The sequence below is a fragment of the Nipponia nippon genome, unplaced genomic scaffold, assembly GCF_047370975.1.
Source record: "Nipponia nippon isolate SJK-2023a ecotype South Korea unplaced genomic scaffold, ASM4737097v1 scaffold_5, whole genome shotgun sequence".
Lineage (NCBI taxonomy): Eukaryota > Metazoa > Chordata > Aves > Pelecaniformes > Threskiornithidae > Nipponia > Nipponia nippon.
Window position 1 is genome coordinate 8,358,670 of NW_028262369.1, and position 27,988 is coordinate 8,386,657.

Genomic DNA, 27,988 nt, shown 5'->3' on the forward strand with positions numbered 1-27,988 from the left:
CTCTAGACATTCAGGTTACTGGAGGTGTTGGACAGACTTCTATTTCTTAATATTTAAAATTTCTTTAGAGTAACTTATGAAATAGACTGTTAGCATAGTTCTGAGCCTGCTGTAGTTGCCTCCTGTGCTAACTGCATAATTCAATCAAATAGTCTAATCTAGGAAGAAACACCTTTGCAAAGACCCAGCAGACCTGTCCTTTTAAACACCGCTTGCTGTTCCTTAGACCAGGTTTTCAAGAGAGGATGGTATCTCCAAGTATTGACTCCTTTATCTGTTTTGCTTTAACCAACTTCCAGATAACTTCCTTGTGGTGACTGTTACCTTTTTTGTGAGACTTGAGCTCCCGATTTGCCACTTACTTACAGTACCGCTTGGGCATAAGCTTGGGGACTCTGGCTCATCTGAAACATGGGGGTTTTGTCACATGTAATTTTGGGAATCCCTTTTCTTTTGCCCTTCCAGCACAGCTTGACGTCTGAGAGCTGATGGTATTTTTGCTTGCTTTTACTTTGTGCAAGCCAACAGCAAAACTGTGCCCTTTCAAAGATTACCAGTGTGAAAGTATGTTTTGATTATTTTTGCCTTCTCCCTTCATTACCAACTTAGGAAGGGAAAGTGAACATTTACAAGATGTTTATATCAGAGATTATGCTATGCTAAAAGATGTCTGTTTCAGAATTACCCAGCAACATGGGCACCGCTGTTTCTCTTTGACCTTAGTTAAGAAAAAATACCTGACTTAGATCTCACTAGTTCTAAATGCTCCTGGTTTTGAGATCTGTTGATAAACCTTTAGAGTGCTTGTAACTTGTATCTGTTATTTGGATTTTTTTTTTGTGTCTGCCCTTGAGTAAGGTTTGAAGAAAGTAGATGGAAAAAATCACCTCTTTCCTGGTATTTGAGCACCCGTACAGCAGCAGGCATTGGACTTCGATATCTTAGGCACTTGTCCAGCAGAAACTGGTAATTGCTCTTAACATGGGTGAAGAGCCACTGAACAGCTGCTGGAGAAGAAACTGCTGGGTTTTGCTGGTCTGGATTGATTCTTGCCAGTTTGAACTCTCCCCTCCCCTGCTACCTCTTTTTATACTATATTTACTTTAGCTTACTGAAGAGAGCCGTTTCAATAATTGATTCTGTTTTTATTTCAGCTTTCTAGAAAATGAAGTGCTTTAAAGAAAGTCACAGTAAACAGCAGTATCTCACAGTGTGATTTGTTTGTCATGTTTTCTTGTTGCGATTCCTGAGGAGAGACTTGGGGACAGCTCTGACCGTGCTCCTCGGCACTGTGGGAAGCCCGGGAAGGCTTTGCTGCCAGCTGCCGTTTTGGTTTGTTAAAGTAACACCTGAAAGCTGACCATGCCAGAGGCTCTGTGGTGCCAGGGTGGCACATGCAGGAGGTAAACTTGCAGTCAAGAATAACACCAGGAACGAACCACCAGGTTAGCAGGTGAGTCCCAGCTACTGTCCCCATCTGCCAGACTGGCACGCGGCAGGGATTGGACAAGGACGCTTTCCACCATGCAAATTCCTTGTGGCCAAATTCAATTTGGAAGTGTCGGTGTTTGGACCTGCTCCACTGTGACCAACTGGCACTTGGCAGCAGGGCTGCTCCAAGCCTTCAGGCAGAAGAAACGATGTTCTGCTGCCCACTCCCAGCCAAGCTACTCTCTCCTGTGCCGCTGAGCCGGTGTCTAAGCTGGCTCTCTTCCTCCAGGCAGTCTGTCGGCCTTCTGTGCAGCACGATTCCCTTGGGCCCCTCCGACGCCGACACGGAAGGAGATGGGAGTGGACCCGATCCCCAGCCGCGACAACAGGCAGTCCGCAGGCAGCCGCGTGCCCTCGCGCTCAGTGGCATCCCGCTTCCCCTTCCCCACGCCCCAGTGTCTGTGCGCTTTGGGTGACTAGATCCAGCCGCTGCCTTGGAGCCTGCCATATCTGTGTAAGAACAGCGCTCAGGTGAGCAGTCCTTCAGACGTTGGCAAAAGGCTAAATTTATTCTGCCTGGAACTTAGGACAAGCTGTAAATGGTTAAGTTTGCTTGCTACCACTTAGGTTCTTGTTTGCTGTCCATAAAATCTTGTTGGCTTTTAAAGATAACCTGTGTAATCTTTAAGTACGGCAGTGTATTTGGGCTCCATTTATAATACAAATCGGAAATGCTGTGGTCTTTTTCTTTTGGCTTGTTTGCTTTTATACCATAAAAGCAACAAGGCAGTTAAGTTCTGACTGGCTCATTTTCAACAGAAGAGTGAGGTTTTGGTATCTGGAAACACAATGAAAATGGAATTGCTAAGTTTCCTACAGAAATAACGTGTATCCCAAGTCATCCCTTTTCGTCTACTCACTGCAGTGATAGCTCAAACAAGATTTGGTTGAGTGGTAGGCATTTTAGAGTGAAACCAAGATAACTCAATTAGAGATCAATTATTCCTGATAGTGGTGGCATTATAGTATACTCCATCAGTGAGTCAGGCAAGGCCTGATTCTTCCATCAGTCTGTAGAACAGTCCCTTCTGAGCTATTAAGTGTTCCAGAGTATCAAATTCAGCTATCCGACCATTTTCCAAGACTAAAATCCTGTGAACATTAAAACAGAAGTGTAAGCTTCTGGGATACATCAGCAGCTGTAATAAACTTAGTTATTTCTACTTATTTCTAAAATAAATTTCAGTACTTGCTCGTCATTCAACCAAGCTTTCCAGCAGCTTTTCAGCTGGGAAACGGCTGTGGGATAGAAATAGGTTTCTGAAGAGTGACTATTGAAGTACTGAGTTTGTGGGAGGAGAGTTTTGTGGCAACTGAGACTGGACTAAGATTTGCAAATGTGTATTTTCGCTATTTGTGAACGTGTATTTTAGCTTCATGATTTTATGATGAAGCAAAGAGCTGTAGCCATGGTTTTGCTGTCAGTGGGGGGGAAAAAGGGTATGACGCAGCATGAAATGGATCATGTGGGACTAAATGATCTGTGATTAACCTATTGGTGCCTAGCTGATGTAAGATAGCTCCTACAATCTCTAAAGCAAAGCTCTGAGAGTTAAACAAGAAAAGGACAGAAATGAAATTGCTGTTCACTAACAGTCTGTGGTTGGTCTAGTTCACACAGGTTGCTGTGTCTTCCTTCCTCCTTGGGAAAGTGGCTGAAGGTATTACCTGTCGCAGTCCATGACGGTGTTTATCCGGTGAGCTATTGTTAACACTGTGCTGTCTTTGAACTGAGTCCTCAGGGTGGACTGAATCTGAAGATCAGTTTCTAAATCTACTGCTGCTGTGGCCTCATCTAGAATGAGGATTTTGGCTTTCCGAAGAAGTGCTCTGGCCAGACACACCAGCTGTTTCTGACCAGTGCTGCAAGTAAGAAGAGGGACAGTAAACTGAGAGCGGTAATCACTTTTCCCTGGGGTCAGAATATGTGATTAATTTGAAAATAGTAATGAAAAGGTGATTGTTCCCTTTCCCTGAAAGAGTGATTGAGGCTGGTGGCACTGCAGGTAACAGCACGAAACAACAGAAGGAAATGAAGGGAGTGTATTGCTATAGCACCCAGGAGATCTGCACTTGGAACAGGATTCCAGTGTTTTAAGTACTGTACAAACACAAGCCACCACAATGATTAAGTCTCAAAGGTTTTCCACTTGGTGTCTTTATGATTTGATTTCATGCTGCTAAACAGGACAATAATGCAGCAATTTGCTGTCTGGGCACCATTTTTTTTTTTTATTTCATTTTTTAAAAATGAATTAGACTCCTTGTTCCGCTAGCTCTACGTTCTCCTAGCCCACGGGCTGGCACTGCCCTGCCACTGTCTTTCTGCAGATAAGGTACCTTAGGTTTTCCCCTTGGTCAGTGCATTTATATTCCAACTGATCTGGCAAATCTGCAACAAAGTTCTTGAGCTGAGTCAGTTCCAAAGCTGTCCAGATGTCTGCATCAGTGTATCGGTTTAATGGGTCGAGATTCATTCTTAGAGAGCCAGAAAACAAAACTGGATCCTGAGCACAGAGACAGTACAAACAACTCCTGAAATGAATTCTAAAAATGAGCTCTCCAGTTTTCCCTGCTGGCTGCAAATCTGTGGCTAATGCTGTATCGAATGGGAGACTAGCATGGCATAGGGGTTATTTTCAACTTTGAGATTTCTGAATGTCCCTCCTCTCATAGAATCTTTATAAACCCTTCCTAGCTGTTAAGACTTATAACGCTGCTGAAGCATTTTGGAAATTAATTTCATACCTGGGGAATGACAGTTATCTTGGTTCTAAGGTCATGGAGACCTAGTTGAGCAATATCTAGTCCATCAATTAGGATCGCTCCTTCCGCAGCTTCCACTAATCGCAGCAATCCCACAGCAAGAGTAGATTTCCCAGCTCCTGTTCTTCCAGTTATGCCGATCTGTAAAGTGCAATGGAAAGCTTTTGGTTTTGATGTTGACCGTTTCCCACAGTTGGACAGACCTGTCATGTAGTAGCTCTTGGCCTTTTGAAGAGAGACAGCTTTGCATGGATCAAATCTTCAGGGCTGTTCAAGATTCACGCAGTCTAGCAATACATGCTTAAAGGGAATAATTTATAATTTGTAATTGTTTTGTATGAAAAGAAATCTTGTAAGCCTTTGATGGGAAGAATAACTACAAGACTTAGCAGCTAGAACAGGGCCTTGATGTGGCACTAGATTTAAAAAGTGAAATTCCTCTGCTGTAACTCTGCTAACCCTCTGGGAAATGAAATTTCACTCAGAAGAATGTCTAGTGTATGCAGCCACCCTGGAAACAGTACTTTGTGCTAGAAGAGGTGTGCAGTGTGGTAGATGGGCTCATACCTTACTGCAGCTTTCACGCTTACAAGTTACTAGACCTTGGTGTAGGGCAGGGACTGTGTCTGTCCAGGTCTGACCACTGCAAAGCACTGTTCACACGTTGTGGCTCTTCTGAAACAAGTGGCTTTGCTTACCTTCTCTTGCCCATTGATGGTTAGATTGACATGCTTCAGTGCTAACTCCAAATTTGGCCTGTATCGCAAGCTATAGTTTCTAAATTCAATTCTTCCTTCAGTGGGCCAAACTTGACCTTGAAGTTTGCCATTCAGAGTCCAGGGTGCCTAAGTAGATGAAAACAAACAGCAATGTATAAAGCTGATTTAAATTACCAAATCAAGTGGCCATACTGAAACGGGAAGCTTACGAAGACATCGGTGCCAAATTCCCCTGATCTGTTTACTGTTTCCAAAACAGCAAAAGGCCTCTAACTTTCATATTGCAAATGTTGATTTCTTACTTTGTACAAAGATGCCAATCATCTGAACTGAAAATGGGGATAAACATTTGTTTGCATGCCAGAGTTCTGACATTATGAGTGGTTCAATAAAAAAAGATTTATCCACCCCTGTAAACAGGGCTGTGAAAGTGTCTTTTAGTAGGATCTCAGGTCAGCATATGGAGAAATAATTTTAATGATTACAGAACAAACATGATTGCACTGGAGACTTTTAGTGGCTAAAAGGCTATCTAGCAGCCATCAGTTATCAGAGAGTTGCATCTGAACTTGCACAATAAATACATACTCCAAATATGGGCAGAAAATACGGCTCATTCCATGAGTGTTACCAAGTGAAGCTATTTTAATGGCAATCTAATGCTTAACTCTCTTAAGGAAATAACGATGATCAGAGGTTATAAAACAAGCCTAGTCACTTGGATAAAAACCAAATGCTGCAGTTCTTTAAAGGAAATGTAACTGGCCTTTTAGACGGGGGAAACTAGGGGGTTTGTCCAGGTGGAACAGAGAAGTTACTCGTTTAGTTTGCAGAGATGTTCACCTCTGCTAGTAAGGTCAATAGTTGGTTAGCTACCTCCTTAGGAGTCCTCAAGTATTCTCTCACTCTCTCTACAGAAACAATGTTGTTCTCTATTTCTGTCCAGGAGCGCACCATCCAGTTGAGAACACCAGTTATCTAGCAGAAAGAAACAGAAGCATTTGGGCAGATAAAATAAGTCTTGACCTGTGCTTGCGATGTACCTGGTACTTTGTCTTAGTGTTTAAGACCTCCTCATCAGCTAATTGCTTGCGAAATCATCCCTTAAAAGGCTTAAAAATAACCACGGATCCTTGTGAAAGTTTGTAAAGCTGTGTTTAAAGAGCCCAGCCAGCTCCCCCCATAGCTTCTCCCCAGCAAGTTTATAGAGAATGAAATGCTACCGACTTGGGTGCTAAAAGATAGTGTGACTGTTTCTTAGGTTGCTGTGTAACTAGCCTACAAGCAGCTAAGACAGACACTGCAGACCATGCTTCAGTTGCTCAGAGCATGCTGTGACTTAAGTATGCGTTCAGATGCAGGAGGACAGAGACAGCTGGTCATATGTTTATCAGGTTAATTCTCTCTAAGGGGCCATGTGTTCCAGATGCTCTGGGTTTCAGCAATGACAGCAGGGTTTGGTAGGAGAAGGCATCTAGAAAGCCACAGAAATACTTCATAGCTTCTTAGAAGTTAAAATGGTAGCAGAAATTAAAATGCATGTTGCTTTTGATGAAAGGCAAGCATGGTATTACTTCAATGCTGAGTTACCTGAAGAGCATATGAAATGGAGAAGCCAGCAGTTCCTGGACTAAGATATGTTCTGCCCATTGCTGCAAACAGTGCTGCAAAGAACACGATGCCATTGCCTAGAAACTCCAGGTTTGTAGCAAGCCACCTGCAAGAGGAGGAAAGTACAGGGCTGTTGCTGAGTGCCCTCTTCCTTTCTCTCAACAGCATCTGTGATGACTTTGCAAAACACTTGTGGAGCTGCTGGGGTACAGGGTGCTCAACAAAGCTCTTGTCATGCCCTGGCTGCTCTTATCCAGCCACCTTGTAGCTCATTAATGGCTCCAGTCTGTCCAAACTCATTGGCTTATGGTCTCTGTTAGGATTTCCTCCAAGGCCTGTTGGATGAGAGCAGCCAGCACACAGCTTCTTGGACGAGTTGGTCTAACATCTCTCACTCTTTCTGGTACTCCTCACCTGTTTCATGACTGGTAGCTGATGGCTCTATTGTCTGATGGGTTCTGCACATACCACAGGCCTCGTGCACTCTGTCATGTGATGATGGGCCTCACCAGGCATGTTCTACAGCTTCCTGCATTTTGGACGCCAAGTGATACCTCTAGCTGTGTGTCGGCATGTGTGTGTGCCTAGCCACGCAACAGAGATGGGACCATATTGGTTGTGAGAGGCACGTGGCCAGAGAGGGGCACAGTGCAAGTGATAATGAAAGAGGCTACCCTACCCCCAAAACACTGTGCACCACTGTCTCATCTTCTGTGTACCTCCACCCAAGCCCCAAAAGCAGCCATCTCCACTCACCAAGACTATGGGAATAAACCATCATTTTCTTTACACTGATTTGTACCTGTCAGCAACTGCTCCAGGGAAGCATACTCGCTGATTCTCATCCACTAGAAAATTGCTCTTCAAAATAAACCTCTCCTGGTCCTTGTAAGCACGGATCACACTGCTCCCTTGGAAAGTTTCTGAAATGTGGGAGTAGATGGGTGACCTGCTGGCAGCCTCTATGCGTCTCAGCTGGCAAGAGGTGATGACATAGAAATGCTGATAAAAAGGGAAATGGAAGGGGAAGTGATTAGAAGGTTTATGTCTCCATGGAGGTGCTTCACAGAAAATTTGGGAAGGGCTCAACAAGTTCAATAGTATGGACTATCCTAGTGTTACAAAACCCAATGTGCAGGTAGGAGATGTCCTTAAAAGGTGAGGTAGCGTTTCTGCCTGTGTTATGTCCTATCTTCATTAAGAATAATCCCATGGTTAGTTAATGCAAAGAAGCCAGGGTACTCTGAACTCGGAAAGCCTCTAAACTCACACTTACTTTCTCCTGCAGACCAGCCCTTTGCTTGATGGAGAACAGAGGCGGACTTGCACCCTTACTTGCCCTTCCTTCATATTCAGTCTTAGCTGGCAAAGCATTTGAGGTTTCAGAGCTCAATGGGAAAATTGCATGGCATACATGGATATACTAAAAAGCAGTGTAGGAATTCTGGAGGAAAGGAAAAACGCCTTTGGTCTTAATATGATTGCATTTACACTAATGGAGACAAGGAGTATAGCCCTAGGTAGGGTTTGATCCAGACATCAGAAAAACACAAGCCTCTTTGTGACATTACTCTTGTTCAGGTGCAATTCAAGATGATGAATCTAGTTTCTGCATGTCTCCGCTCCTAAGAAATGCAAGGAGGGTTTCTGCAGGGACACGGCCATGCTGCTTCAGCCTCTCTGGTCTGTGTATCTCTATGAGCTCTTACCTGGAATGCAGCATACAGAACAGTCAAAGGTACTATGGCCATTGCTGCCCTTGGTGTAGCCACTATAATCACAAGGTAGATCTCCAGCAGGTTGAACAAGAATCCCAGCAAGGACTTCAGCTTGTCAGGGATGACAGAATCAATAGCATCCATTTCTCTGGAGAAGCGGTTCAGCAAGTTTCCAATGGGTGTTTGCTCAAAGAAGACCATTGGGGATCTAGCAACGTTCCTCAGCAACTGCAGAAACAGCTTGTGCGATGCTAACACGCCACCTAGAAGGACTGCTGCTGTGGAGACAAATCTGCCAAGGGCTGTAATATAAAAAGTAATAATTATTACTAGGTCTGAACAAATTCACCTTGCGGTTCCCCTTTGCGAGATCATGATTTTCACTTAGTACTGTGAATGCTATACTAGTGAAAGGAGCTGAATTTCTTTTTGGTAGCAATTAAGCCAAGCCTCAGAGCTGCAGGGTAAACTGCCCTTTCTGTAGGGTAGTTGGAGAGGGGCAGAAGACCTTCTAAGCAAGCTTGATGGGGGCCACGGATTCAGCAACTTAAACACACAGGACAAATTCTTTATTCTTCACAGAAGGAGCCTGACTGGAATTACTCTGAATAGTATACTCAGTCTTAGGTTTCCTGCCTACAGACTCACTGTTAGCACAGAAGGGTACCCAACCCTTCCCACTCTTTTCGACTTGTTCAAAGCTTTCTCAATCTTTTGCCACTTAGGCTGAGATTTTTCCAGATTTGATTTCTGTCCTAAAACAAGCGGTTGATTTTTTTTTTTTTTTTTTTTTAAAAAAGAGTGACCAAAATAATTGTAGCCATTTTTAAAGAGAAAGATTTAAAGAAATATAGAATTCCACAAGTTGTTCTTTTATTCTCTCTTTACACTCAAAAGACCTAAACCAAGATTTAATTCAGCATGGAGAAGAGCCACCGCTTGCACTTTGGTAAGATTAATTTATATTAGAGGAATGGAAAGAGATAAGAGGAAGAAAGATACGCAGAAAATGTTGGATAAAAGGGGACAGGACAGAAAAATAAGGATGTTGTAGTTCTTCCATTGTTGAATGTTTTTTAGGGGCTCAGGTCATTTAGTTCTATCAGGAAGTATAGAGGAAGACACTGTTCATGGTCTGCTGAAAGGCGCAGGAGAACACTTCTAGTATACCATGAAGTAGAATTTCAGGCAGTAACGCTGGAACTATTGTTCAGATCCCTTAGAAATCCTCTCTGTGCATCAGAGCCTGTAGTTTTAGGTCCCATGCCAAACCTTTAGGGCTGGTGCCAGAAGCCCAGGAGGCTAAAAGCCCATGGGTATGCACTTGTTTATATTCTGAGAAAACGTCCTGGATATGGGCAAGGGAGATGGAAACAGAGGAGAATTAGGTGAGCAAGTTAAACGAACCTTGAATGACTCCTAGTGCACCAAAGACTCCAACTCTCAGCTCTGTGTGCTGTTGTGTCCCGTTGTGAACAGGGTCATCTGTCCACGTGCTGAGCCAGTAACCACGAGAAAATGACACGGCTTGCTGACACGTGAACAACAGAATGATGTACACACACAGTGGTAAGCCTGTCGCCTTCAGGTAGGCTGCATAAATCGAAGTATTAACCTAGAGCGAAACAATTGGGGGGAAAAATAGGAGAGGTTGGGAGGATCAAGCTTCTTAGCAAGGACAAGCAGCTCTGAAACAAGGAATGATTTATTATGGCTTACCTACTCGGTTATATGTCATGGGCCATAGCAACCATGTTAATTCTTTTCTTGTTTTCCTCATGGATGAATAATGAAGCCATACTTAAATAAATCCATGGTGTTAATGAGTGATTATTATCAACTGATGCATGTTATTGCAATAGGCTCGTGTTACTGCTGGAAGGCACATAAGGCTTTTCTTATGTCAGGCAGTGTTGATTTCATTTGTTGTCAGTGAGGTGAGAACTATCATGTATCCCGCTGACTGCTTGTGTGAGTACCTGCTGATCGGCAGAGGTGAGGAGAATCCCAGTCTGGCTACTACTGTGCTTCCCTAGGGGAAGAGCAGCCCCTCTTTGGCGGTGTCACCCTTCTTACTCTCATCTCTCCTCAGCACCCCTGGTATGTCTTTGCCTTCACAGGAAGGTGCTGTGCTTACCCTGCCGTGCTGAGTTTTCTCTCCCTTGGTTAATCTTCCTTTGGTGGCTGCAGCAGTGGTACAGTCTTGACTTACAGGAATGGTCTCCCTTCCCATAGCAGAAGATTTGACTGAATTGTCACTTCATAAAGAAAACAAAAATCCTTTCAATTTTTAGCCAAGGCAAGGAGTATTTTGAAGCTGGATCTCCTTACCCATCCACCCCTATATTCATGCCTATTTTGAGGGCTGCAGTTTTCAGCATCCTCCAGAGTGACCCCAACCATTGTCCATATTTATCACAGGGGCTGGGCTCTCTCAAGCTATTAACAAACAGAGGCTTTAGCGTTCACTAGCTGTGGCTGGTTTGAAGTGAGTCAGACCTTACAGCCCTGCTGGGAAGTGAACAGCAAGCAAATGTAGCAACATGCCTTGTATGTGAGCTCTGGAACAACTTCTGGCTCCTTGTGAAATATGGAGAAAATGTCAGTCAACATCCACGTTCAAGAGCAGTTTCTTACCTATTCTTGAGTTTTTCTTGTTTGCTCTTATTATTAATTTACAGATCGATCCCAAACCTGTATCATACTCAGAGCCTCCATGTAGGCTTGCGTGGGCTTTTGGAGCAAGTTCTTCAGTGTCTGAGACAGCTTTAAGCTTACCTAAAGAGCTTCTCCTGTGATGGACGATTTCTAGAGGTGATGGTGCCTTTGGTGTCTCCTATCACTGTGAAATAAATGCATTTTTTTTCTAAATGCTTTAGAATTCCATTTTGTCCTGTATAGCCTTTGAGAGACTGGTAATACAGAAGAAAGATTCATTACAAAGATTGTTTCTAAGGTTAGAAATATCAAGGTGAGGCTTGAAGAATAGCACATATAGTGGGTAATTCTGTTTACTGCATTATTGTTGTCTACTAAGATGGAACTGTTTAGTCAAGAACCAGTTTTGAGGTGACGAGTCAGCTAATTTGACAGGCATGTTTTGCCCCACACAAAGCGACAGCTTACTGTGATTGGATCTCTACTTTAAATGCCCATAATAGAACAAATGTAAGACTGGGTTTTCCAGTTTTGTTCTCTTTTCCCTCTTCCCAACTGTGAACAGCAGCAGCACCCCCCCCCCCCCCCCGCAGTTCTTTAATGTTAAGTATAATATTAAAGGAAACAATTGACTGATAGACCTAGGAAGAATGATTCCAGCTCATTTGGGTTACCTGGAAAACCAGCGCCTGTCTTCTCTTCTGCAGTAATGTGTGAATGAAGAAATTCTGCAAAGGCCCCATTTCTCTGTAAAAGTTCTTGGTAGGAACCAATTTCTGAGATCGCTCCATCCACCAGGAAGACAATGTTGTCCACTTGAGGCAAAATGTTGATTGTGTGAGTCACCAGCACGCGAGTCTGCTTGAATAAAGAGGAAACAGTGACAATTGTTCTGGTGTTTCCCTGCTCACTTCAGCTGTTGCAGTCAGCTGGCTTCTGAAGAAAGACGTACTCAGTGCGAGCTATGATTTTTACTAACTTGGAAATATTTTTGTTATTTGTTCCCATCGCTTTTGACTCTCTCTTTGATGAAGTTTATCTTTGCAGCACAGCTTTGTGCCCATTTTGAAAGTGCAGAACTTGGGAGCAGAGGAGTGAATCAACTTGCTTTGTGTGACGCACAGCACAAGAGTGAGGATGGGAACTGAAGTCCCAGGCTCGCACCCTGTGTGTAGAAGGACCTTTTGCTTGGCTTACTGACCAGTTCCATGTTGTTAATTCCCCTCTGGCTGAAGCCCTTAAGTAGACTGATGTTAATTGAAGAGTATGTCACGTTTATTGTCAGTGGTATCAATATTTCAGAATCAAATTTGTGCCTGAAAACTTCATCACCCTGAACGCAGTTAGACTGCAGCCCCTTTTCATTTAAATTTCTGAGCATATTTGCACAGATAATTACATGTAGGAAAGGACGTAAGAAAAGTCATTTTTCCCTAGATAACAAATTGGCATGTTATATATTTCTAACATACAATCAAGCCCTTTCAGTACTGTTTAAGTCTGATACCTTCTTTCTTTGCCAGTCTTTCTATGTTTCAATACAATAATGACATTCTGATACTTGCAGCCAATCTACAGGTGAAGAGAAAAGTATTTGTAATCAGACATGTCTGTTTTAATTGGACTTTCTAATGAAAGAAATTACCTGTTTTCCTTCTACAACGTGAAACCGGATCAAGTATTTGTAAGCAATTTATACCACGAAACAAATAGGGCTGCCCTAGCATCCCTTCTCGTGTAACCACATTTATTATCCAGATTGCTTGACAGCAGAGAAATACCAAGGAATAACAAAATGCAACCAATGCAAAAAAGAATAGAAGTGTTTAACATGGATTTTAAGACTGACGTTTAAGTGATGACCGTTTGGGTGATGAGAACTGTAAAGCTGCCACTGAACTATTTAAAAGTGATGGGATTAGACATTATGATAAGATACAATGAGCTGGAAGAGATCAGACAGCTCTTCCTAACTATGCTAGAAGTAAATCTCAAAAAGGGAGAAGGATAACGTCGATGGAAGACCAAAGAACTATAAACTTGCTGTAGAAGTAAGGCTGGAACTAGGCATGTGGTTTGTATGAGGATAAAGGCAGTCTTTCAGGAGAACCTAACTTTTCAGTCTTCTGCCTCCTAGGTGAGATTCACTGCAGGACTTCCATGTGCTGTGTGCACTGCAGAGGTTACCCGTTCCGCTTCCGCTGTTGTTAACAGTAGTACCTGCTGCCACAAGCGAAAAAGAATTTGGGAGCCTTTGATAAAGTGAGTAACCCACCTTACTGGAAATGTTTCAAGGGCCCTGATAATTAGATACATTTTGCAGCCTTTTACAGTTCAGTATTTATAACACACCTTGTCCTTCAGTAAGCCATTGCGTCCAAGAACATGTTCAAAAATGTGCTGTCCAACATGGGCATCAACAGCTGAGAGGGGGTCATCTAGAAGGTAAATCGAAGCCTTCTGGTACACAGCACGAGCAAGGTTCACTCTTTGCTTCTGCCCTCCAGACATATTTATTCCCTATAAAAATGTATTCACACTGTTTATTCCAAAGCTACAGCATACTTGCCAACTGTTGGCTCCATTTTACACTGAGGTTTTACGACTTGCTTATTTTTAAATCAGTGCTTTCCTCTCTCCCTCCCTTCCTCCCTCTTGAGATACAGAGGCAGATTCTCTTGAGCAACTCCACTCTCCTGCAAAAGAGGACCCAGGAATGACCTGGATTTGTTGATTTTTGTCTTAAGCATCTCTCATATCTCTGGCTAGGTTAACTGTCAGGAGGTGGGCTTCAGAACCTGTTAAATCATGGCCCGACTTTTCAGAAATTACTGAGCACCTGCCTCCTGCAAGTGTAGTCCTTTTGTAGGTGTTTTAAGCAGGACACCCAAAGTTGTAGCTACTAATGGAAAAGTTGGCCAAAATATGAACCTACGCCAGTACCTTCTCTCCTATTTCAGTCTTCTGCCCCGCAGGGAAGCTCTCCAAATCAGGTTGCAGTGCGCAACCATCTATCACTCTACTGAACCATGTTTCATCCATCTCTTTCCCAAAGAGAATATTATCTTCCACTGAAGCATTTTGTATCCAAGCTTGCTGGGGGACATAAGCTGTGGTGCCCTATAAAAATGGAAGTGGAAGAATGTTAACAATCTTTTTCACAAGCTCAACTTGACACTGTGGGAACCTGTCTTTGAACAAAAACTCTCCCAGTTAGCTTTACAGAAATCTGGAATGATCCATCACCATTGACAGGTCTCAGAGGGCTTTGCAAAATATGAGTCTGCACTTTCATTATCTTATAGAGGAGGAAACAGGTAACAAGTACATGATGTGATTTACCACAATGCCACTTCAGCTCACTGTCAAAGTGGGAAATGGAAGTGGATCTTTGAAGTCCTGGTCCAGTTCCCATCTCCAAGGGCCAGGCTCATCTGAGAGGTCTGAAGCACCTTCAGATAATTAAATGTGGGATGCTACATACAGCTGTTGTTAAAATTCAGCACTAAATGGGTTTTCATCAAGTACCTGATGCCTTGGTTAATACCTTACTGTTTCTGAAGACAGCCTAATTAGAAGCAAATGCTCAGGATAAAATTTACCTTCATGGTCATGCGGCCATCTGTCTTCTCCAGCTCACCAAGTAACGCTGACAGCAAGGAGGACTTTCCAGCACCCACCTGGCCAACTACAGCAAGCAAGGAGCCTTGGGGTACCGTAAGATCTATCCTATAGAGAAAAGATTAGTCTCTTATCACCTTTTAGACATACTTTCTGAAAAGAAATTGACCAAAATTCTTCCTGTTGTCTTGTAGCAATAAAAATGTACTAACTAAACCCCCTGATTTCATACTTGAGGCCTCAGTTGCACAGGGTTACTCTTCCCGTCATGCTGACATTTTGCAGCAGAACAGGAGTCATCCCTTCCAAGACACCTCCAACCAGAAAGTCTTCATCCACATCCCCATCTGAGTTTCAAACCCAGATCCAAGACCCAGGTCCCCACTCTGGGGATAGGCTAGCCCAAAGCACCAGACGTAAAACATTCCTGAACATCAGAACTTTTCAACACTGTTTCTTCTCTAAAAATGCAATGCCTTTTGAAAGAAGCATGTAGTGATGTCATACATAATATCTGTATACCATCAATTCTACTTTTTTGACTTAAATTACTGTAATTTCATATTTGGACAAGAAAATTGTGTAAAGAAAGCAGTCTCCATGTATTAAGGCAACATCCAGATACAGGCACCTTCCCGTTTATGTGCTCCCCCGCATAAAAGCAAGATTACATTTTGTCTGACTTTATAATTTTCAGAATTTAATGTTAAATATGAAGCAAACTCAGGGGTCTCTAGATATTCCACACTGGTTTCACTTAGGCCCTGAGGAATTAGTTCATTCAGCATCCACCCTGACCTACAGAACAGAGATGACTAAGGGTAAGTCTGTACCTTCTAAGGCAAGGAGAAGTTTCTTTGCTCCAGCAAAAAGTCCCATTTCTTATGGTGATGCTTGCCTGTACTAAAAAAAAAAAAGAAAGGAGAAATAGAAGACTTACAAATTCAAAGGTAGATAGAGAAACATTCCTCTTTATGTGACTTTATTTTCGGTGTGTATTTATATTGCATAAAATGAACCTTAAGTATGAAAAGAAGGGGTTAATTACCAGCTTAGATTTCATCGTTGGAAATAAAGAGGCCTGAGAGATACAGTGACAGTAAGGGGCAAACATTTTTCGCTCTTGAGCATGGTAGGCGCCCTAAGAGTGGAAGCTGAACAATGGAAGCTACTCCTCTTGTAAGACAACAATGCTAATGCAAAAGCTTACCACAGTCAGCAGTGTTTCTGCTTGAGCTCTCAGGATTCAGTTCTTCCAGATTCAGAAAAGCTGCTAAGCGGTTTAAAGAAACTTTGGCCTGAAATGAAGCAGCACGCAAAACAATAGGATTTAAAATAGAAAGGAAGCTAAAACCCAAAGTGAAGACTCAACTTGAAGACCCACTTAGAATGCTGACTAGGTGCTATGCTGCAGATACTGTACACTTAGATGGACATATGCAGCTCTTCCTTATGTTAACTGCCTTTCTTTCCACTTAGCTTAGCAAACCCCCATATTCTTCCCTGTGTTTTCTCTTCTGTTCACATAATGAAATTGGTGCTTTTTTTCCTCCAATTCATCCTGCAATCTTTCCAGTGTTTGCTTCTGTACATGAAGAGTTGTGCCAGTCTCCTTGGGGTGCAAGAGGGAAATGCAATTTCCCAATTTCTTACTGGACAATGACTTGCTTTTCTCTCTGGCCTGGGCTAGCAGGGTTTCCACGGATCTCCCATGGAGATTTTGCTCCATCTATTCTGATTCCTGTGATTAGAAACAGAACTGGAAACACCTCTGAGATCTAATGGTCCTTGTCATTGGTCCCAAAAGACTTAAGAGTTGTTCTTGGTGACTATTTTGTCAATATATGGAGTCTTTCTGAAAAACAATACTACAAAGTACCTTTAGCTGTAAGTGCTTGCACTTCACTGTTTCACAATAGCAATTAAATAGCTAGCCCTGACGTTCAAAGCCCTACGAAATCCCTACCTTTACCTGTTAATGGTGATATGTACAAAAAAAATTCATTGCCAAAGGAAAAGCCTGCAGTTAACCTGGACAGCAGCGTTTATGGAGAACGGCAGGAAGGAGTGCGCAGTATTGAGAATGTTGATCAGCGTTAAAGATACAAAGGCCTTCTGAGCATCCAGGACGTGTGTGTTATCCACCAGCGTGTAGACAGCAAACATGACAAATGCAATCTGAAAGGGAGCAAAGGAAAAGCAAACCATTTGCTTCAGCCAGAGAATGGTTCAAGGGTGACAGGCCCCTTCCTAAGGACTCTGGAACCCATTTAGTTAAGTCCAGGCTATCACCCATATACGTGGTACCCATCCTGCAAGGCAAAGGTCTTGCACGTTGGTGACAAAACCAAGTCTGATCATTTGACGTTTGTTCTGCTTTAAGGAAGTTTTGGTGCTGCAACCACAGCAAAGTGAAAGCCTTGCCATTTCCCATTGAAAACACATGGCTGAGCTGCAACAGCAAGTGCAAAAGTGGCTTGCGCTGCTACTGACTGTGCCGTGAACTCTGCCTAGCTGGAGGTCTCCAGGTGCTTCTTGCAAAGCAGGCTCAGTCTGCCTGGAGCACACTGTCAGACCAGGTGACTTGTCCATGGAACTGTTAGGACAGTGTGAATGTCTGCGTGGCTGATTCCACTGGGGCTCAGCAACTCCTGTGAGACCACCAACTGCTCTGGGCAGACATTCTCTTTAGCTGTCCCACAGGAAAAATCTGTCTGGACAGGAGAACAAAAAGAAATGGAAGTAATAGCACATGTTTTATGTAGGAAGGTGAACCACTCACCAGGAAAGTTGATGAATGGAAAGAAGCTAAAGATGCTGAGAAGAGAATCTGAGATCTTTTTAGGGCCTGAAGTTCTTGCTTCCGGATACCAAGCACTTTCTCCATGAAGGTTTTCTCCCAGCCATACAGTTTGATTACTTTAATGTCGCTGAGAATGGCATTGGTGAGTTTGGCCCGCTCATCTTTATGTTTCATCTGTGTCTCCTGTAATAAATGTTTGACTTTTATCATTTAATAGGTTGAATGTTTAACGGTGCAATTATTCTGAAAAAAGCACCTTATTCCTGCCTATGAATTCCGAATAAATTTCCCTGCAGTTGAGCTATGTATATTGTTTTGCTTATGAATCTGCCAGGCTGGGAAATATTTTGCTTTTCATCTTCAGAGCTTTATTTTTACTGGCAATACATTAAAAACCACAGAAAAGGTGGGCAAACAAGTTAAAGGACTGAACATGCAAGAGCTTACTCTAAACTTCAAGAAACTTAGCAGGATTTGAATCCTCCTGTGTTCCTTCAGACAGTCATGGTCAGCATGAACAATAAATGTTAAGCTATCACTTGATGTTGAATGTTAGTGATATGCTTCAGTACAACAGTACTTTTTCTTCCAACATGCATGCCTACTGTAATCATCAGTAGCCTTGGGTTCCATGTGATCCTTTCCTGGAAGAGCATGGCAGCCTTTAACTTACATTTAAAAGTAGTATCCTAGCATAATTCAAGTCAGTAAACCATTTTTACAAAGCAAAATGTACCTGAAACCGACTCCTCCTCTTGGTGATCACAAAATTCAGAGGCAAAAGAAAAAGGAATACAGCAATTGAAGTCAAGGCAGATGGCCCAAGAAGCTGCCAGGAGAGAAAAGGAAAGAGGAAGAACTTCTGGTGATAACTATAAACGACTGGTTTCCATTCCCCTTTGCCCATGGCTAAGGCTTTACTCTAATCTTGCCTTTGCCTTTCCTGGGAATCGTGCTCCCTAAGCACTGTGGATTGTTAACTCTCCAGGCAGGGTAACTCCTGTCATCATGCTCTGCCGAATTTATTTCCTTCCCTTTTAGGAACTAGATTAGCACTGAAAGCGATCCAGAGGCACGCTAGCAATTCAAGTAATTTCTGTTTCTTCCCATCTGTTCTTGGATGTGTTAAGGAGGACATCTTGTGGCTGGCATAAGTAAGTGACCCAGAAACAAAACCAGGTTTTGTTTAAAAAAATAAACCCAAACCCTCAACAAACTATTCTTGCAGCATAAATAACCCCGCTTGTCTGAATTTACATCAACTAGTGAGATGAAATGGTAGCATTATACTGTGCCATGTACTCTTGCGACAGCTCTTGGATACCAGGTATCATAATGACTTGAGTATCAAAATAGAGAGCTTGTTTCTCATGGTTTAGTTACATCTCTCTACAGATAGATGGCTTACGTTTGCTGGAGAGGTGAGTCCTGGTATACAGAGAGAGATAAAAGTATTCTCTACACAAATGATCTATGAACACCAGCAAACAAAGTGCTGATTATGCTCCAACTACATGCAACCACATTTCAGCTTGTCAACACTGGTTGCCATACATCGAATTAAGGGGAAAAAAAGGCTCTTTTAGATTATCATCCTTTATTTCTAATTCAGGTCTTGCTTTCTCCTTGCTGAACTCCTTGATACCTATAAAATTCAATGTATCCAATACCCTTTTTCAATATCATATAACTTTGCTTCAAACTGTTTCACTGATCCTGTGGCAATCAGGCTTCAGGATGAGGTATGTCAAATGGCTATTTCAGTCCATTCAGCTTTATGTTCTGTAACTATGCTGAGGAGCTGGAACTGGACTCTCAGCCTGCACTGAGCCGCCACGCTCTGTTGAAAAGAGAGGTGACAGAGTAAAATCTAAGGCAGAAGTGTGTCAGTCAGCTCAGAATAATCGTACACACAGTCTTTCCCCTAAAAGAGACTGAATGCTGAATACACAGGTGAGAAGATGAAGTTGCAGGATCAGGTAAGGATTCTACACCAATAAAAATATCTTCTAAAAAGAGAAGTGAATCCACTATGCTACAGAGCTAAGAAAAATAGGCAATTTCAGGTTATTCAGACCAGCAAAGCTCTAAGCAGAATTTTGAAAGCTCTTTTTCCTTTGATACCTAGAATAGAAAGGGATTGATAAGTATGGTCATCATATTTTACCTGCCACAAGAAGACAAAGCAGATGATAATCCGAATAGGAGCAAGCCAGGTCCCATTAAAGTAGATAATCAGATCCATTAGTTTTTGGACATCAACAGATATGAGATTAACAATTTCACCTACTGTTGCTGCTTTCCTTGATGCATTTGACATAACTAGGATCTAGACAGGGTAGAGAAGAAAGGAAAGGCATCATCAAACAACAGCTTTGGTCCAAAAATCAAACAATTTTCTTCTCCTTATAAAGAAAGGAAAAAAACAGATGGAGAAAAATGTCAAATCCTAGGTACTGAAAACACGCTGTTGCCTGGGATATGTGACTTCACTTTAGGATGAAACATTTGTTCCTTTCCCCAACCATGGCCTACAGCATAAGAAAGTTTATGTTGCTTTTTTGTCTTTCCTTTCCTTGGCTTTTCCTTCAGAGGTAAGATCTGAAAAACAAATAGTGGAATACCTCCCACATACTGTTCAGAGATGAATATAGCACAGAATTACATCCTAAAAGTGGTTTCTAATAACATCTCCCCTGATATTGTTAAGAACAATGTACCAACAATGTCGTAACGACTAACGTAGGGCTGGAAAAAAATGAATCTGAAAAGGAAGCTACAGACTTACCTTCCTGTACACAAGCCCTATTACTGCAGTTTTCAGTCTCAAACCCAGAACAAGACACATGTACATATATCGTTGTTCAAACAGAGTCTGGAGACAAGCCAAAAGGAACATAGTGAAGGCATAGAAATATCCATGCCAGCTAGGTGCTTCTTGATCTTCAATGAACTCCAGGAAAAGGCTGCAAGACAGGAGGAAAATCTTGATGAATCCATGTAGAACTGATGAAATATCAGACACACAAAAATGCAGAAATACCAGGGATTTTTCTGTATTCTCCCTGGCTGATGTTTATCAGTAAAATAGCAGAAGAGTTGGAAAAACTGCTGAGTATCCTATGTCTTATAATATCCCGATTTTTGACACTTAGCCACTCTTGGTTTTGAAGCAATCTCTGATCTCAGCATGTTCTCAGGGGAGACCTCATTTTCAGTGTTAAGAATGACTCCTGAATTTCATGAATTTGTCAGGAATATGCAAATTGGGAGCCATAATCTAAGGAAGTCATTGACATTTCCAGAACTTCTCTTAATCTTAATGACTAAGTGATTTCTCCCTTGAAAATATACTGTACTGGAGGTTTGTGTTGTACCAACACAATCCACAAAGCATTATGTCAACTGACTAAAGAAGCTATTTAAGATGTGTAGGATGCACAGGTGTGCTCTTTATAATCAGTCAGGGAACACGGAGCCTTAATACTACAGCAAGTGGCTGACAGCCTGTGCAAATGACATGATATGTAGAACCATCAAATAACTCACTCCTGTTCTAGTACAGTTGTCAAAAGGCTTAGCACAGCCTGTCCTTTCCACTGCTGGAATACAGCAGTGGAGAAAGTGTGCGCAGCTTTAGACAGTGGTTTGGGTTTTTTTTGCCCACTGAGTTGCCTGTGGGCTTAGCACAAATGATAATCCAGCTCTTTTCATCAGCCGCAGGAGATTTCAAAAGATAAGTGTTTCTGTGTCCATCTCTGTGAGCGCTGGCATACACGTCTCTGTGTGAGCTCATGCACACAGGAATCTTGTAGGTGTGATAGAAATACATTATAAATACGCACGTACCTCAGTAACTTTGGGATGGAGAACAAGAAGACATCACAGATAACTAAGCAGACAGTGCTGAGAAGGAAATAGGTTCCAAACATGTTCCAAAATGCTTTCAGTAAGGGCCCACTCTGACTGTGCTCTGATTGCAGTAGAACCTCTGTCTCTTCAGCTTCTGCTATGCTCGTTTCACTCTTCTGACCCTTTTTAAATGTAGCAGACTCCATTTTTCTAAAGAAAGAAACAATGAGAAAGCTGGCCACATTTGGAGAAAGCCTGGGACTCTCGTGCTTTCAAAAAAATCATTAAATATCTCATACTGGGTTTCATGCCATGTCCAGTATAAATGCTCATCAAAAAGTGATCCCTCTCACAAAAAACTTACAGTTCTGTGCTTCCAGGAATGCAATAATGTTCTCCAGCAGGTTTCAACACTTAAAATCAGATTTGCACAAAGGAACTCACTTACTGAGTGCTCACCCACTGAAGAATAGAGACCCCCAAGTTTTCATAGCAGAGCATTATTTGGACCATTTTATGTATGCTATCCTTTTCTTCTTCTTGTTTAACAGACAACTAATAATTCAGTGGGATTGAATCTTTCAACCATTCTCTTGTCCAGATAGGAAGCACCTAGCAGAGCTTATGTTCAGAGCCTGAATATGTGCCGAAGCAGTCTGTCTAGCCCTCTGTGGGGAATGGAGGGGATTAAACCCTGTTCTGAGACAGCACACCAGCACCTGTGAGCGTATTTGCTTGTATCACCTAGAGGCAAGAGAGAAACTGCCCAGCTGAGCCCATGGCATACTCTCTAGATCAAGTACTCACTGCTGGGATCTGCTATGAGACTTCTTCCACTCTCTTTCAGCCCAGGAAACAATTTCTTCAGAGGAGTCCTCTTTCCTCACTGGCCACAAGTCATCCACCCCCAAGGACTGCTGACAGCCTTTCCAGACAAGCCTGGAGAGCACACAGACTGCTGTAAGGTAAGCGCAGAAGGATTTGTTGTGCATGTAACATTTTCAAAACAGATGGGCTTTAAGTTAGTACATCACAGTGAGCACGTAGGGACTTACATAAAATACTAGTCAGAACTGTCCTTTCCCAGAATAAATATGAATGTTCAGGAACAGCAGTTTTGCTTCAAATCCCTACGCTATCTTCTGTCAGCATAATGAGGATTTGCAAGTAAGCCCTGATTTCTAGTCCATACTGAGAGCTGGGTCTTGGGCAGGGGGGGACAAAGCTCAGTTTAACTTACTCTGTGGCTCAGCAAAACACAGACGAAGCCTTATCATAGTGGACATTAGGCCCAACGTATGTAATCGTTTTACTTCTGAATGCTAAGGAGCAGGCTGGGCCAATGTCCTAATTTGCTATTTTCCCCTTGCCCAGCATTTGGTACTGGAAGGTCTGGCAGGCAGATAGGGCTGTGGTTGGTGTACAGTGATCTTTTGAGATTGCTGAGGTCTGTTTCAAGATTGGGAGCGCACTGGAAGGGCAGTTGGAAGGGGGAAGAGAATTATCTAGAATCACAAATTTGTGTTTGAACTACTTTGAGAAAGTAAGTTAAATTTTTGTAATTTGATCTTGTGAGAATACCTCAAGTCCCCAGAGAAAGAATTTAAATCTGCATAAGCAAACTCAGGGGCTGAGATATTTCCTACTGGCTGTCATCTATGCCTTCTCTTATGCTACTGTTTTTTTCTGATATTCTAGCAAAACCACGTCTTTTTCTGTGTTTTCTTACCCAGACAACCACCAGTATGTGATTTTGGAAAGGAAAGAGCTGCTGGCTTCTGGACACTGATTCTGATGGGAGGAAAAACATGGGTGATATTTATTTATAGAAAAGGGCACGTGTCAGATGAATATAATCACCTTCTGTGCTTCCCTAGGAAAAGCAATCAAAAAGTTACACACACCCCATTCATTGACCCTGACAGTGTAAACGTATTGTGGAGGATCAACAGGATCTGGAGACTTTGGAGAATTAGACTTTGAATAATGTCTCAGATGGAGGAATGAAGAATATCATTCTTCATACCTGAAGACATTTATTTTCTGAAGCACAGAGCTCTGCCATATTCATACCTCAAATAGAGTTCTACTGCACAGGAGAGCATGGGGAAGCACTACGAGCCCGATCTACTGGTTTCAATGAAAATAAACATGAGTATGGATAGAAAAGCTTTCTGGTTTTTCAAAACATACATAGAGAGACAGAGTACTGTTATCCCAAATTCTGCTGGTTACATTTTAAAACCGTCAGCCTTTATACAGAATGACGCATCTTGCATCTCCCAGATACTCATGTTCCTGTGTATCCCCATAAATTTAAATTCCTATTTGAGCAATGAAGCAATGCATTATGAAAAGCTACGTTATACTTACAGGATTGTTGACAGCTTCAGAGAAGAAGGGAGGATGATCTACTAAGCAGAATAACACAAGTTCTCCTAGCACCAGGCTAGCATAAAGGTAAGTTGTAATGTGGCGGAAATGGTCTTCCAGGAAGCCCTACAAAACAGAATACTGTTGAGGATGAGGTAATGAATGTTCACGTGAAATCAGAGGAAAAAGACGGCTTCTCATGTTCTACCAGCCATAAGCTCTGAGTTTTGGTTCAAAGCGTGAGATGCATTTATTTAAACTGTAGTTATGCAGAGCTACTTAAATAGATAACTCCTGAAACTGGAATATCCGAAAATGCTAAATAATGGACATATTTATTATTTATAGTGATGGCTTTATCGTGAGGCTTCATAGCAGTCTGGTCAAGTCAGATGTCCACATTGCATCATCATTCAGGGAACTTTGGGTGCTCTGAGGGATATAAGCTCCTTTCTCACCTAGTGGGATGAGTGATTAATATAATAAAGCAGCTGCCAGGTTTTATTATAAATGGTGTGTCTAAGGGGCTCCATGAAGGGTGCTCTAATTAATTTTGCAAATGAGAAAGAGAAAAAACAAGGAAAAAGTCTGAGTATTTTTGGAACTGTATTTTAGTAGCAAGAAGTGGCAAAGTGTTATTTCTACAAGAGGCCTGGTGCCTGAGTATCATTCAACAAAGCAGGAACAGAAAGTTCCCAACTGTCTTTTGTTTAGTGGCCGCATATTTTTCCCCTATTACTTAAACATACAGGTAACATAAACTTTTGTTTATTCCTTGTTGTGATGGAAAGGCACAACTGTTTGCCTGAGGAAAATGGCCACTGACAGTAAGTCTCAGATGTGTAAACCCAGCCAGTGCTCCTCCACAAATAAACATCCAGCACAAATATCCAAGTAATAAAAATATTATAATATATCAACATATTTATGCTGATGCAAAATCTGGCATAAGGCCAGTTTTTAGTGACAGCATTTATGTTCACTTTGCTTTTATTCATATATGAAGTCTGCCAAGCTCTCAGAAAACCACACTGTCTACATTGAAAGGGATAACATGGATGGAGAGGACAAAGTGTCGTCAATCATTTTTCTCTGCACATATCTTAAGATGAGGAATTTGGCTCTCCACCTCACAATCAATGAGGCAAAAAGAGCCCTGTTGTTTAGAGACTTCATACCCCTGCATGTGAAAGGTACGTGATTTCACTTACTCCTTCCAGGGCATGTTGGACTTTGGAACTAAACATCACAACTGCAGCCATGAATGAGAGCAGCCAGTAAATCAACAGGATACCTGAAGACTGGATGCCCATCATTCTCTCCGCTTGGGTAAGGAACATGGCAAGGATCTGCGAAGAAGTACAAATTTGTCCAAATAAATAGCTGGTAATAGAACGCCAAACATTATTATCAAATTAATGGATACAATAGAGAAAAAAGTTAGTTTCTTGCCCAAACATTTTGAGATGTTCAGAGCTGCAGTATCGTTTCTAAAAGGCTAAAACTGAAAAGCATTATGTGCAATTTTGCACTCAAGAATGTCTCTCCAGAAAGGGCAAGTAATAAAACTACGAGTGGGCCAAAAGGCTGGGAAGATCTGGGCTATGAAGATGCAATGACAGAAGGGGAGGTTTCAGTTGCATTTAGGCATTTAGGTTGAACAGAAATCCCATTTAATTCTAAACCATGCTAAATCGTATACCGTGGTTATGAGAAACTGGATCTTGTCTTGTTGATGTGAGACCTCTTTCTAAACGCTACTGCTACCTCGGCTCTTGCAAGGTGTACTCTGCCCACAGGGCTCTATACCGCAGCTGCAGACCCAGGGGTCTGCCCCAACTCCAAATCCCTGCTGCGTCACGCAGCAGAAACTCACAAAGTGTGTCTCCAGCCTTCTGCTCCCCATCAGCTATCTTTGTGCTCAAAGATACCGAGAAACATGGGAAATACAAGATCTGCCCCAGGAGGGCTAAGCTGCGCCATCTGCAGACAAAACAAAGGAAGAATTACCATTGTGATTCCCACCACGGCAGGGCTAATGAAGAATGCTGGAACCCGTGGGATTCCTTGGCTTATTTCCCACAGTACGAAGAAGACGTTAGAAAAACACAGTATTACCAGGATGAATCCAAGGACCTGGGGCAGAGACAGCAAACACACGTTGGAATGGACTGAAATGATGATGGGACGATCTACTGAACTCAATGCTCCAAGCAGCCTGGGCAGTAAGACTGGGGAGGTGGAAGAGCAGGTTTGGGAGAGAGAGTGTTATGGGAAGTAGCGGGGAACCGAATGGAAGTACAGGGGAGAAGATCTTATGACAGTTCTTCCTACGACTTTAATTGATTTATACTGACCTGACTTAACTGAGTCGGTAAATGTCAAAGCAAACACAGAGATGGATCATCAGAAAAGAGTTAATGGTTTAGAAAAAATTAAGTTCTGCATCAAAGTTGTGATAATGTTAGGATAAACCCCATCCTCCACCCTTACCATTTTGGTTTTGAAGATGTGGGACATCCTGATATAGCCTTTGTTTTTGTGTCGAAGATACAAGTAGTAGAAAGGAAAACAGATCCAAAGATAGGCACAAGGGATCCAAGCAATGACTGTACTCTCAAAGCAGGAGGTAAATCTCGGGGTGTTTGTATACCATGTCTGGTTCCAGTCCTGTCACAGAATCAACACAGAAGTGAAATAGTACAGCTAATGTGTGCAGAATTTCACCAGCTATTGCCAGTTGCTAATGCTACAGCTAAGATCTACTATGATGTTAGAGGAATTTGGTTTAGGGTTTCAAATGTAAAAAACATTCGACAACAGAGGCGCTGCTGGAGAATAGCAAGGTGTCACAGGTGAGGGAGGACTCAGCACTAGCATTTTGGAGGGAATGGAAGTAGAAAGAGAGGGGGAAAAAAAAGATTGGAAAAGTGAAAGATGCCAAAGCAAGAACATCATGTATCACAACTAGAGAGAAAAAAAGAGAGGAAATTTAAGTTATTGAATATGGAATGAGAAAAAATAATTTGGGAATGAAAAAGGTTTTCGGCATTTGGGAACCATCAGGGTAGTCAGTAGGGAATGACCAGTGAAACGGAGATTAGGAGGAAAGAAGCGTCCTAGTGCATTAACTGCATTGCAACTGCATTTCCTTAGCTGTATTTATAATCCTTTTGTAATTTTTTTGACTGAACAAATAGTTGGATCTCATCTGCTAACATAATACTAAAAATACAGCAACTGTAGAGGAACAGGCGAGGGTATTTTTTCCTTAGCAGCTTGTGGAGGTGGTTCGAGTCCTTTATGTGGAGGACATGATGCAACGCAAGGCAAGGGGAAAGGCATCACTTGATGAAAAGAAGCACCAGGTAACGGCTCACAAATTATCACGGGAGTTTATCAACCTTGAGGATGGAAATCCACGCGAGTCTGTACTGATCAACTCATTACAGCCCTTCCAAAGGTATTTCTGTAGTGGGTCATTCAGCAGATACTTTCTGAAGACAATAAAGGGACTAATGTCAGTACCCTTCCAGCAGTGCAGCCGGACTGCAGGCTGCCACACAACTCTCATCGAATTTGCTGTGACTGGATAAAGGCTCGGGCTGTTCCCCGTTCGGGTGAAAACTTGTCCCTGGGAGGCGAGGTCCGTACCACCCGCACTCTCCGAGGGAAAGACGCATCACCGCTGACAGTCTGTCAGCCGCCTTCCTCGCACGCCCCGCTGCCCGCCGCCAGGAGGGCCGGTGGGACGCCGCTCTCCCGGCCCCGCGCAGGAGGGGCCCGCGCACCCCGCGGCCGGGCCGGGCCGGGGCTGGCCGCCGCCGCCGCTCGCTCCCTTCGCTCGCGCCGCGGGGCTGCTCGGGCCGGGCCAGGCTCCGAGGGGGCGGCCCGGCAGCGGGACAGGGCCGCGGCGCTCGCTCGCTCGCTCACTCACCCAGAGCCCGGCGGGGCCCTGCCGGGAGCCGCACAGCCCACCGCCCGCCGCCATGGCGCCCGCGGAGGGGGCGGGCGGGGCGTCGCGCCTCGGCTCGGCAGCCGGCGGGGGCGGGCCGCCTGCGGCCCCGGGCCCTCGGCTCGGTGCCCCGGGGCGCGCCTCAGCGCCGGCGGGACAGGCGCTTCCTCCCCGGCCAGCGGCCGAGAGCCCCCGTTCCCGCCGGGTGCGTGAGGGACCGGCGGGAGCCCCGCGGCGCCCCGTCCCGACCGGGGGCAGCGGGCAAAGTCCGGCCGGGAGCGCCTCGGGGACGCGTCTGGGTTGGCGCAGCCCGGCAGCAGCGGCGCGTTGCATGACGGGGGAGCGGCACGACCGACCGAGGGGCAGCGCCCCGGCGCGGAGCCGCGGTGGGGCCGGGCCGGTGGGGCAGCGCGCTGTGGGG

The 27,988-nt window shown here is 43.4% G+C and overlaps 1 protein-coding gene and 1 long non-coding RNA gene across 6 annotated transcripts; one reads left to right on the top strand and one right to left on the bottom strand.

Annotated features, from left to right (window-relative positions):
- Positions 1-1,120: 1,120 nt before the first annotated feature.
- On the bottom strand, positions 1,121-27,987 carry ABCC6 (ATP binding cassette subfamily C member 6). Of its 3 annotated transcripts, none has more exons than XM_087734479.1 (31): positions 27,550-27,985; positions 26,106-26,282; positions 25,623-25,748; positions 24,824-24,961; positions 23,613-23,738; positions 22,969-23,030; positions 22,047-22,178; positions 21,237-21,449; positions 20,176-20,353; positions 19,555-19,716; positions 18,124-18,216; positions 17,367-17,570; positions 16,616-16,762; positions 15,795-15,882; positions 15,418-15,487; positions 14,566-14,692; positions 13,907-14,083; positions 13,316-13,483; positions 11,638-11,824; positions 11,084-11,147; positions 10,443-10,563; positions 9,713-9,920; positions 8,297-8,607; positions 7,390-7,589; positions 6,567-6,693; positions 5,853-5,954; positions 4,956-5,102; positions 4,240-4,398; positions 3,832-3,998; positions 3,160-3,354; positions 1,121-2,583 (listed from the first exon to the last, which is right to left on the bottom strand). In XM_087734479.1, exons 1-31 carry the CDS (start codon positions 27,898-27,900, stop codon positions 2,475-2,477), a joined length of 4,836 nt encoding a protein of 1,611 aa, XP_087590605.1. In that variant the 5' UTR covers positions 27,901-27,985; the 3' UTR covers positions 1,121-2,474. The 3 variants fall into 3 exon arrangements, 2 of the variants coding, with proteins under 2 accessions (XP_087590605.1, XP_087590606.1); XM_087734480.1 differs by having other exon boundaries at positions 11,638-11,821; positions 27,550-27,984; XR_015699262.1 differs by lacking the exon at positions 3,832-3,998 and having other exon boundaries at positions 27,550-27,987.
- LOC148052018 (uncharacterized) lies at positions 11,838-24,960 on the top strand. 3 transcript variants are annotated; one of them, XR_015699264.1, is made up of 5 exons: positions 11,838-12,227; positions 13,101-13,225; positions 22,087-22,204; positions 22,973-23,699; positions 24,833-24,960. It is a non-coding gene; the product is annotated as an uncharacterized LOC148052018 (long non-coding RNA). The 3 variants fall into 3 exon arrangements; XR_015699265.1 differs by lacking the exon at positions 11,838-12,227 and adding an exon at positions 14,599-14,675 and having other exon boundaries at positions 12,240-13,225; XR_015699263.1 differs by lacking the exon at positions 11,838-12,227 and having other exon boundaries at positions 12,240-13,225.
- Position 27,988: the final 1 nt, after the last annotated feature.

Coding starts and splice junctions, on each gene's coding strand:
- ABCC6 (XM_087734479.1), bottom strand. CDS start 27,900: ATGCAACGCGCCGCTGCTGCCGGGCTGCGCCAACCCAGACGCGTCCCC. Junction 19,717..20,175: donor TAGGGCTTGTGTACAGGAAG/GTAAGTCTGTAG, acceptor TACCCTGTCTAG/ATCCTAGTTATGTCAAATGC. Junction 18,217..19,554: donor GCTTTGTCTTCTTGTGGCAG/GTAAAATATGAT, acceptor CTCTCCTGGCAG/CTTCTTGGGCCATCTGCCTT.